The sequence below is a fragment of the Crocodylus siamensis genome, chromosome 12, assembly GCF_052110815.1.
Source record: "Crocodylus siamensis isolate JL-2025a chromosome 12, ASM5211081v1, whole genome shotgun sequence".
Lineage (NCBI taxonomy): Eukaryota > Metazoa > Chordata > Crocodylia > Crocodylidae > Crocodylus > Crocodylus siamensis.
Window position 1 is genome coordinate 18985076 of NC_143406.1, and position 11695 is coordinate 18996770.

The 11695-nt window shown below is 46.3% G+C and overlaps 1 protein-coding gene across 1 annotated transcript; it reads right to left on the reverse strand.

The window, feature by feature from the left end:
• Positions 1–3547: 3547 nt before the first annotated feature.
• On the reverse strand, positions 3548–11637 carry TNFRSF9 (TNF receptor superfamily member 9). The gene is made up of 7 exons (XM_090024514.1): positions 7264–11637; positions 7046–7168; positions 6705–6842; positions 6164–6230; positions 5941–6071; positions 5559–5684; positions 3548–4725 (listed from the first exon to the last, which is right to left on the reverse strand). Exons 1-7 carry the CDS (start codon positions 7346–7348, stop codon positions 4598–4600), a joined length of 798 nt encoding a protein of 265 aa, XP_089880640.1. The 5' UTR covers positions 7349–11637; the 3' UTR covers positions 3548–4597.
• Positions 11638–11695: the final 58 nt, after the last annotated feature.

The window sequence follows — 11695 nt, forward strand, 5'->3', positions numbered from 1 at the left end:
TTTACAGGTTCTGCTGAGGAATCTTAAAACAAAGGGTTTGGACACAATAAGGAGGGATGGGAGGTGGTCCTCTCCAGTCCTAGAGGAAACAAAATATACAGCACAAACAAGGTTCACAGCAAAATAAAACCAGAACACATTTGACCACACACAGCCCCAAGTGTATGTGGCTGTTACACATGGCTCAGAGCAGCAGGCAGGGGGCAGGGGACAGTTACAGATTTAGTTTGCTAATTAAGCAATTCCTATATCTGAAATTTCTATCCCAAATGAAGACTTGCAGTTAGTGCCAGGCCTGAGCTGCAGCACTCTCATGGCCATCAGGATGAAAGGGCTGTTTAGCATGTCCTTTAAAGGACAAGCACAGCTTTTGCTGTAGTAAACAGCAGTGATGGCAACAGAGCTCATAAAGCTGAAAGCATTTAGGTTCCTTAGCTGCAGCAATTAGCTTACACACTCACTGGCCTGAGCAAGAACACCTCCAGAAGGAAAGATTGCATCACCTACTGCTGGTGGGCAGGCACCTACTAGAGGATCAAACCTGCCACAGTTACAGACCAAAGTTTTAAAGCCTCCTACAGTAATTTCCATTATGCAATCAGCCCCAGAATCAGGACCTAGCAGTAGTTGTGGGTGGAAAAGACACATTACCTGAAGTACAAGTGTAAGTTTTGTTCACTTGAACTCACTTGCAGCCCTGAGCTCAACCCCCAACTTCAAAACCCCTGTAGTGTCACCTACCCAGGAACACGAGACCAGAGCCCTCTTCTAAGTCACCAGTTCCCTTTCCATGAAGGCAACCACATCACATAATTACAGTCAAACAATCCCTTAAGAACCAGCTCCCTCGTCATTCGTCTGAACCGCATGATATTCAGTCTACAGAAAAAAGCCATGAAATACAGAGCTGTTCTTTTTCTTGCTTACCTTAGGATAGGTAGGCAGTTTTCTCTTCTAGTTTGATCAGTTGTCTGATCTCTAGGGACACATTCAGGTACCTAATTGACTTCAGCAGCTAAATTTCTGTTTCTTTCAAATGAATAAATAAAGACTAAGCCAACCCGGTGCAGCACTGGGGATAGAGGCTGTTGGGGGTATAGCTTTGGGCAACTACACAATCTAAACGTAGATAGACAGTGCACAGAAAATAGCAGTGCTAACATCAGAGTCTCAGAGTCCCAGGCATACTGTGCAGCTTTTCACTTTAGAGCAGCACCAGGTTGTGATGCTTTTATTTGAATACTTGTTTTGCCAGCTGCCGGGGTCTTTCGCAACTCCATTGGCAGAGGGAGGAATGTCACATTTTTTATGTACTCCTTTTGTGGAGTGGTCATATAGGGCACTTGTACAAGTGATGATGTCACGATGTACACGTGATGAAAAATTTCCTTTGTGTGGCTTAATAGCATCACACATTACACCTACATGAGTTTTGGGGGTGTTAAATGAGTTTGCATCATTGCAAACTAAACTACACCCTGATGTAATTTAGTTTGGAACTTTGCAGTAATTAGCCAGCTGGCCTCCTGGCCATAGGAAAACCAGGCAGGCCCTGCAGAAAAAAATGGATCAGGCCCCTCACCACTTCTGCCTTCAGCAAGCTCCTGCAGCCACCCAAAAATGGGCTGGCTTGCCTCTGGGGTAGTGCTGGGAGGTGGCAGGAGGGTGGCTGGGTGTGCTGGTGGCCAGAAAAGGTGGCAGGGATAGTGCTTATTCCCTGGTGGCCTCAGGTGTCCTCCTGGCCACAGGAGCTCGCTGAAGGCAGAAGCAGGGAAGGGCCTGATCCTTTTTTTTTTGAGAGGGCCTGCTCGCCTCTCCCACAGCCACAGGGGCCAAGATGACAGATTAATGGCACAGATTAATGGCTCCCCAGAGACGGGAGAGGTGGGCAGCCTCTGGCAAAAAATTAAAAAAGGATTGGACCCCTTGCAACTTCTGCCTTCAGCAGGAGCCTGTGGCTGCTAGGACAATAACATATATACAGTGATGGAAAAAATGAAATTCACTGTTTCAATTTAGGGGGTATAGTATGCAACCCTAAAGACTAAAACCCTCTCACATGTACAAGCACCCTTAAACACCAGTTTTCATTGCTGGAGCCAGAGCCACTACAGGGCACAGAGCAGGGAGACAGAAGGGGAAGACAACTTTCAGCTCCATTCTAGTGCTTCCCCCCCCCTCCACTTTCATACCTGGAGTTCATGCCCACTTTCCCACCTATTATGTCACTATTTGTACCCAAAGCCTCCATTTCCTGGTTTGTGCAACCCTTAATGACACTCCTTTGTCTCGTGGCTTCAACCATATATTGGGAAAGATACATTGCTGGGCACTAAGGTGGCTTCAGTGAGGATGAACTTTGCAAATGCTTCCCTGGCTCTCAACAACTGACTTCTGAGGGAGGTAGCAGTCTCATGAGCTTCCTTCTAGCTCTCTCTCAGCAGCAGACTTACTGCTGTAGCAAATAAGAGCCATCACTGCTTGCTGCAGCTTGCATGTCAAAAAGCACTGGATTGCCAAAGAGCAGGGACCCATGCCCCTTGATATTAACACTGTACAGCAAACAGTGGGGTAATTGACACCTGATTTAAAATAGGTTGCAAGCCATGCAGATAAAATCACTCAGGTTCTACTATATTACCTGTAGACTGACATCTGCTTTGACACCAGAATGGGGTCCCAGCTTCATCGGCATTGAAAACACCTGTTTGAGGAACTCAACCCATGGTACCAAAATAGTTTTCCTTAATTCCAATACCTGGATTTTTACTTTAAATATTTATTCATACACAAATAATTAAATGCTCAACATACATAAAGGATCATGAACGCCTTCTGTGCATGTCCATTAAGGCTCATGTGACTCTCTGAACAATGTACAAATCTTGATAGGACAGTACTTTTATGTCAGGCTTCCACATTCCAGAGATTTGGCTCATTGGACTCCTGGATCAATTAACATACACACTCAGCATGAAGAATCCACTGGGCTAGGTCGCAAATTCTGCTATAAATTAACATTGCTCCAATTAAGTCCATTTGCAGTAATCTAGGAATCACCCCAAAATCTTAACTCTCAGTAGGATTTCAAGTGGTGCCTTGAGTGCTCAACCTAACACAGAGGAAACACATGGTCTGAAAGTTGTAAGTGCTGCCACGTCCCAAATTAGCAGGTTAACTGAAAATAAAAGTCAGTGTGTGGAGATAAAGGGAAAGGGGAATAAGCAATTCCTCACTGTGGGAAACAAATGGTGCTTATATATGTTCAGGGAAAATGCTGCTTCTGAAGTGTTCATTTGCTCACTGGAATACAAAGAAAGTCTTGGAATACAAACTTCTAACAGGCTAAATTATTTCAGCTTCTTATCAGGCAGGCTGAACTGCTCTGGAGTTGGCCGATTCATTCGTAACAGATATAAAAAAATCCCACCATCCTTGCTCATTATGTTTAAAAATGTTGAATAACCTTGTTAGTCACTCTCATGTTTGGAAAAGAAATGCAGAAAGAGGCAAGATGCATAGAAAAGTATTATACAAAAGTATTTTATTTTAGATGCACTTAATTGTAAGAAAAAAAAAGTGCTATTTATTTTCAAGTTATGTACTGTACTTACAAAACCCCCCCCCAAAAAATTTTTAAAAGAATAAGCTAAGAATTTAACATCACAAGAATGATGCAAGCCAGCTGCACCAATTGCCTATTTCTCACAGACCAAACCAACCACAGATTGTCACAGTATTTCCACTACACCTCCCAAATGAGCTAGCATAACAGAGTTCTTCAGACAACATACAAGGGGTGTTATGAGACATTCTGCAACCATGACTTTCCGTACCGCTTTTAGCTACAAACTAAAAGTAGAATAAATAGGAAAGCGTTCTGCAAATCAGGACAGAAGTTAACTGCGAAGGGTGTGCATGCATGCGAGTGGGTGTGTGCGCACATGTGTGAGAGCATGCAAGGGGGGTGTGCACACAAGTGCAAAAGCACAATTCTGCATGTTGCAACAGTATCCATATAGATTCTGGATCACATCCAGCCTTCTGGAGTCTGAGGACCAGATCAGGAGTGAGGTAGTTCCCAGCTGAAGTACACTGGAGAGCAGAAGAATGGGAAGTTTGCACACTGGCAGCCTGCACTATACTTGTAAGAGGCTAGTAGCACTCAGTGCCACTCAACAGTCTTTCTAATGTTAGCAAAACTATGGCTTGGGCATCTCTTATTACAAGATCTCTAGAAAAGCAGTTTGGTCCTTGTATAACTGGTACTGTTTTCTTATTAGAACAAGTCAAAGTACCTTAGAAATAGTATCCCCAGCCTATCAGCAAAGCTAGCAAGTTGCTTTCATTTTTAAGTTACTTCATACAATTCAATTCTATTTCAGTTGGAAAGGTTGGCAAGGACTAATTAAAAAAGGCTCTGTCTGGGTAAGTGAGAGGCCTTAGTGAAAACTACTTTACCCTCTCCATACCCTATCTGTTCAATCTGTAGACTGGGAGGTCACTAACCCTGCTGTCCCACCCTGATGCATAATGAAGTTCTTCTCAGCTGTTCTGAAAGGAAACCCAGATTTTGCTGACCTACACAATCCAGTTTCTAATTCATTAGTGAATCTTTGAATTGTGCCAGTTTGCTGCAATCATCATATTCCCCTTGCTCTTCCTCTGGAAAGCGGCAGCTACAGGCATCCTCCTCTTGAGTTGATTGCTCAGGTGTTATATATACTGTGAAGGAGACAATTAGCATGTTATACGATTATGTCTTTTCAAGCACATATATTCTCACCCTCCCTTTCTGATATCTGACCCATCACATGAAGTGAACTTGGCTTCATGAAAGGTTATGCTTGCTTTATATATTATTTAGTCAGTCTGTAAAGATGCATTATCTACCCTGCCTTATACTAGCAACCAGCCTCTTTGATAAAAAAAAAAAAAAAAAATCTGCAATGCGAATAACAAGTAGAGATTTAAAATTCAGATGTCCAGTGGAAACAGAACAAGGGCACATTTACTTCTACATCAAGGGCAAACTGCTATGGCAGATTTTGTTCTTTTTCAGACAGTTATTTTTATATAGGCCTATCACATGCTAGGAGAGAGAGACATACTTCTCTGAGCTCACAAATCAAGCGAACAACAATGAACCAAGTAACAGGGGACTGAAGCAGAGGAGAAGGGTCTATCCAGCAATTGCACAGGGAGAAGTGGCAATTTGAAGTTTATCACTGACATTCCTTGAATCAGCAGCTTCCTGTGCAATGCATTCACTATCTCTCAGATGGGCAGGAACCTGATTGACTGTCTTTGCAAATCAGTGTTACCACTGAATGGAGGAGACCAGCTTTGAAACATTTCAAGATAGAAGCAAGCCTCCTACTACTTGCCCAATTTTTAAATAATGGATAATCTAGACTTTGATTTTTCTTTTCAGAATGCCAGTGTCTGAGTTTCAAGGAACTTGAATCTGCAGCCGTCTTTTAAGGAAACATGAATCTGGATTCCTGTTCTCTACCCACAGTTAGAAACAGAAAGTTAACAGATTATATCAGTCTTACTTCTCTTGAACATGGCAGGTAGTTTCCTTTTCTTCCAAATGATGAGAAACACCGTCAAAGGAAGCAGGAACACTGTGGCCAGCACCAGGCCCACCCAGAGAACAATGTCCATCTCCAAATTCTTCCCTAGGGATCAAAAATACTCTGTAAAAAAAAAAATCACAAGACAAAAGTCTCCTGCCATCAAAGCAGCTAGATTATTCATTCCTGAACATCTACACCTATTTTGGGTTTTTTTCTTCAGCATATCTTCTGTATATGGCTTCAGGCCAGCAGGCAAATAGAAGGACCTCTAGGTTCACTGTGGGAACAGCAGCAGCTCCACTTTTCTTAGTAACAGATCTATATCAGTCTACTTGGAAAATATTGATCAATAACTCACCTGGCCCAGGGGTAGAAAATGGTATTGTGGGGTAAGTGGTGCTGATGGGTGGAGCCAGATTCCCTGACACATGTTTGCAGATCACATCACTTGTTCTAGTTCCTTGCTTCAGGACATTATCCTCAGAGCATCTTCAATATACATAGATACATACAGGTGGATAAATGCTCGTGGATACATGTACAGGAATAAACAAACAGTGATGAATGAATTGTTTACTCACTTGGTCCATTCCTTGCAGACCCCATCATTCTGATTATTGAAGGTCCCCCAGGGACAAGTCTCACAACCTTTAAACAAAAGCCAGGAGAACAGTGCATTTACATCCCCAATATGAAGCAGAATGCACTAGGCATCGTTGGTTCTCATTTGTAAGGGAATAGCTTAGACCAGTGGTTCGCAACCAGGATGCCACCAGGCCTTTAAGGGGGTTGTGAAGTGTAAGGAGATAAATGAGGTGTTAGGGAGACAAACAGGTAAAGTCCAGGCAGGAGCAAACCTGAGCCTGCACATCTCCCATCCTCACTGCCAGGCCCCTCTGCAAAGAGGCAAGCACTATAATGTGTGTTGGTTTTGAAATTGGATGCCACTTAATTCAGGAAAGCTAGAGGAGTCCAGCAAGGGGTGCCTTGAGTCCCCCCAAAAGTGGGGACCATCAGAGACTTCCACAGACTACGTGCCAGACCTGTGGAGCCCAGGATGCCTCTGCGTGGCATCTCCTTGGGTGCTGCTGCGGAGAAGGTGAGAGCCCCCTTCCCCACTACCTGTCCCGATGAACCGCTCGCCGCTTCCGCAGTTTCGGGCGCACTCGCGGCAGTCCTCCCGCGTGCAGCGGTACCCTGACCTGCACGTGCACCGCGCATCCTCCGACGCAGAGCAGCTCCGGTTGTATGCGAATATCCCTGCAAAACCAAGGCAGCACCGCCTGAACTCGACGGCCGGGAGACCCGCCCGGGAGGCTGTATCCAACCAGCTGAGCCCGACGCCGCGCCGCGCCCCGCCCCGCCCCGCCCCGTCCCGCGCCGCGCCGCGCCAGCTGCGCTCCCGAGCGGTCCCTCGCGGCGCGGATCCCGGCCCGGGCTGCGGGTGCCCGGCTCGACCTTACCTTCGCAGGTGCGGCAGCTGGTGCAGCCCCCGCGGACGCCGGCCTCGCTGGCGAAGGTGCCCGCGGGGCAGGGCTTGCACGCCTTGTCAGCCCTGTCGCAGGTCCGGAGGTCCAAGTAGGTGCCTGGGGGCAGACAGAGACGGAGCGAGTGGCGCTGGCGGCAGCCCCCGGCCCCCCGGCCCGGCCCGGCCCGGCCCGGCCGGCCCGCGCGTCCCCACCTGGCGGGCAGGTCTGGTCGCACCGCGGCGCCGCCCGCACGCTCAGCAGCAGCAGCGCTGCAGTCACCAGGCGCAGGCGGCCCATCCGCTCCGCTCCGCTCCGCTGCACGGCGGCTCCGGGGGCCGACAGCGGCGGTAGCACAGCACTGGGTCAGCGCCTCAGGCCCGGGCCGCACCTCCGGGCACGAGGGTCCTGCCCGGCCGAGGGCTCAGCGCTGTCTGCGCGGGGCCCGGCCGAGCCCCCGGGCCTGAGTCACGCGGCGGGGGTGGCGAGTGGGAAAGCCCCTTGCGCTCGCGGCCCCGCACAAGCCGCCCGGGCGGGGGGAGGGGGCAGGGAGTTCCCCGGTTCTCCCCAGCAAAGGCGCGGGCCGGACTCTCCGCCTCGACTTCAGGTTTAGGTTTGAGCCCCCTGTCCCGCCGGGGTGGTGCCGGTCCCTGCCAGCCGCTGTTTCAAACAGAACCCGGCTCTTATTCGCTGGCCTGGAAGGGAAGTCTGGTTCTCTGTGCTCATAGGTCTCAAAATCACCACGCCAACCCCCCTCCTCATTATGACCCACAAAACTGGGGATAGCAAAGACGTCCTAGAGCCCCTACCAACCAGTGAGCAGGGTCACTGCCCGGGCTATGCCCTGGAGATAGCCAAATCCAGGATGTGCATTCACACCTGTAGCCTGCCAGTCTTTTGGTCTATTGATGCTGCTCAGAATCAGCACCGGTAGTAAAGGCTGCGTGGCATTGGGATGATGGCTAGCTACTCAGTTACAAATCAAAGGCCTTTGCCCCAGTTCTGCATTTATGCATTTGGCTTTGCTTAGGTGCAGCACTTGCCATTGTTTTTACTGTTTTTTTCCCCTCGGTTTTTTTATAACATCATTTCCCTAATTTATCAAGATCCTTGTGAATTTTATTTCTACCCTCCAAAGTGCTTGCAACCCCTTCTCAGTTTTGTATCACCTGCAGATTGTATCACATACTGTATTTCTGTATCCAAGTCATTAAGCAAGCAGACCTAGAATAAGCCCCTTAGAAGCAATTCTTGAAAGTTACTTCCAATCTGACATCTGTCCATTTATAGCAGGGGTGGGCAGTTATTTTGGGCCGAGGGCTGCTTACTGAGTTTTGGCAAGTCATGGAGGGCCGCATGACAGGCAGCCAGGGCAGATGCATATTAATTTTCTAAATGTTTTAGGGGCCCTATGGGCCTGATAGAATGGCCTGGTGGGCTGCATTTTGCCCACCCCTGATTTATAGTTACTCTTGGCCAATATTGTATCCACTAAATGATTATTCTGTCTAGCACGCCTTTCTCCAGCCTGTTTATGGCAGGGCCATGTTAACCTGTGTCAACAGGCGTTACTAAAGTCCAAGACTATTATCTGCCAGACCAGTTACCCATTTAAAGAAAGCTAGCAAATTGTTTTGGTATAATTTGTTTGCTACAAATCCATGCCAGTTACTAGCAATCGTTTCTTAACCTTCCAGATGCTTAGGAACTGAATATTTTATAATTTTTTAACTTCCGAGGTTGAAGTCAGGCTGATTTGTCTGTAATTCACATTAAACACTGGTACTGTGTTGTCTTCCAGTCCTCTGGGATTCATCTGTGAGTTTATATTATTGCTAGTGGTTCAGAGATTTCTTCCCCTAGTTTCTCAAGCACTGGCGGTGTATTCTATCAGGCCCTAATGACTTAAATTAATTCAAATTAGTCAACAGTTCCACAACAGGTTCTTTACTTATTGTCTGTGGTCTCATCCCCACCACCCTCGTCCCTGTATTAATTTTGCTATGTTCTCAGTTATCCTTTATTTTTCATGAAGACTAATTAAATTAAACATTGAGCAGATTTGCTGTCTTTGCAGCTTTCATTAATAGTTCATCTATGTGCAGGGTTAATGCATACGGGATGCATGCGGGTGTACGTGCACCCAGAGCGTGGTGGTGCACTCCTTCCAAAAAGGAGCCGCCAACACTGTTGGTGGTGCCTGCAGGTGGTCGCTGCTTGCCAACCCCCCACTGCTGACAGTGCCAGTGGCACCTGAAGGAGCTCCTGTTTACTGCCGCAGCCCTCTTCCCAACACCACTGTGCCCCCCCCCCAGCCACCAGGGCACACATCATTCATGCCTGCATGTTGGATAAACTAAACAGAAGGAAGCTCCTAATTTAAATCAGAGGTTATTAAATCATGGAAGAGTATTTGGGAAACACAGAGTGGGAATTATTGCTTTTGGTTGTGTTGTAAAGAAAAAAGCAGGAAGAAGCAGGCAACAAGTTGGAAAAAAATCTTTAGTGTGCATGAAGTAAAAAGGAGCAAGGGATTACCTCAGAGCTATTTAGACACCAAACTCCTATTGAATTAACCTGTTTGATTACTTTTGAAAGTGACAATAAGATGGATTATTAGACATCTAACATTTTTTTTAAATCTGTTCCATAGAAACTACAATTTCTAAAGCAGTAGGAGTCTAGAAGCTCTAGATGAGGCCAGGGACACAAAGTGGGAAAATGTGATATGAAAAGCTAGAAAGCAACAGGAGTCTTAACAATCTGGCCTGCTAAATTCTTCAAAGCAGGCACTAACTCCAAATGAAATCAACATATGTGGCTAAGACAAGCTATGCTTCCTTCCTCCTCATTACCCCAAGTTACATATGAGAACACAAGCACAAAGAAAACAAAGCCATAATTCAGCAGCATGTATAATCTCTATGTAACAAATATACATAAGTGCTTTCCTGAATTCAAGTCTATGAGACTTGCTGAAGGTCTATCAGAAACCCTATAGATGTCAAAGTCTCAAATCTTGGCAAAGCTTCAAAGTTTCTTGACTATGCAGTGCGTTAACCAAAACAGTTATCTTCCTCAGCACTTAAATGAGGTGGAAGTGTTTTATGAAAAGAAGTAATATCCATCTGTTGATGTTCTGATAAATGTTTTTTAGTTGAAACACATTTTTTTGCTTTCCATGGTCAGTTTTTTGGCACTTCATGTGCTGTATGCCTAACAAGCATTCAAGTTAATATAAATATAATGAAGGGGAATTACTTTATTTTTAAATTTCCAGATGTCATTTAGTGTGCCCCTCAAATAATGCTGTTATATTAAGAAAGAACAGCTGAACCTTTGATTGCAAAATATCTGTTATTGCTCTGTGCAAGATATCCATTAGTGCTCCACCGAAGCACAACATTGTATTATGAATGTAAATAAACAAATAAATATTTATAGTCAAGCCTGTTTAATTTTAGCTTGTTTTTAAATGGCAAGTCAGGTATAAATGCATAATAGTGAAGTTCATTCCTGAGATTTTTTTAAGGCAGTTTAGGGAATTAGGTAGATGTTCCCACTAATATGAACAGAGTGTTTAATCCTTCAGGCAGTTTCCTGGTATCTGACATCTCTCAAAAACTGACTTCAGGCGAGGAAGGACGTTGCTCACTATTGTACCTGCAATAGTTAAGTTACTCAGGGCAAGACTTGGCTGTGAGTGTTGTAGCTGGACAAGGTAAACTGGGAAGTCCCACAGAACTGTCCCGCTGCAGGAGTAGGGGGAATCAGGCATGGGCAGATCTAAGATTTTTAAAAAGGAAGTGCAGATGGTGAGGTGCACCTTCACATAAGAAGCAACACATTTTTCTTTTATTAAAATAAACCGGAAAGTGTGGAAAACTGGAAATAATATGGAAACAGTGCTGGGGCCTAGGGCTGTATGAAGCAAAAACATGTACAATTTCTTTGGAATGACTTAACAAGAATCTGTAGGGCAGTGAAATAGGAGCTTCAGGAGCAGCTAACATAGCAGAATTGCTTAACAGAGGATAGCTTGGAAAAGAACAGAGAGACATTAACACCTGTGGCATGAAGAGTTTAGAGGGGATCCCATAGAATCAATATATTATAATGGGCCATGGAGTGAGCTGACTGCCTTAGCACAGCCTGACTGGAAATGCTGCTGCCACTGTTGGAACAGTTGGTTTTAAACTGGGTGGAATTAAAAACAAGAAGAAAAAAAAAAGGGGTGGGGGAGGAGTATGCTGCAAGTGCACTAGTGTAAACCTCCTAGATCTGTCTCTGATCAGGATAGAAGTTAACAGTCCCTAACTCTATTTTAAACTTGCCCGTCCTGGGGCTTCGTTTTCCTGCGCAGAAAAGGGCACGCACGTCAGAGCCGGGCTCTGGTTAAGTCAGCGCTGATCGAAATGTCGGAGTGACATTCTGTGGGCCCCAACATAGCCCTCGCGCCGCAGTGACGCACCCGTGCAGGGGACCTCGCTACAGGCCACGTGCCACTCTCACAGACCCAGCCGCCTGCGCGGGCCGCCCGCCCACACCAGGCCTCCGCCCCTCCCCAGCGCTGGAGAGCCGGAGCAGCGCTACCCACAGCCCCCCACGCAGGGGTGGGCGGAACCTTCCCGCACCGCCATTGGCTCT

Excerpts from the sequence above, each read along its gene's own strand:
- TNFRSF9 (XM_090024514.1), bottom strand. The coding sequence starts at position 7,348 with ATGGGCCGCCTGCGCCTGGTGACTGCAGCGCTGCTGCTGCTGAGCGTG. Across the intron at positions 6,072-6,163 it reads GTCTGCAAGGAATGGACCAA|ATGCTCTGAGGATAATGTCC; the intron begins GTGAGTAAACAA and ends TGTATATTGAAG. Across the intron at positions 5,685-5,940 it reads ATTTTCTACCCCTGGGCCAG|GGAAGAATTTGGAGATGGAC; the intron begins GTGAGTTATTGA and ends TTTGATCCCTAG.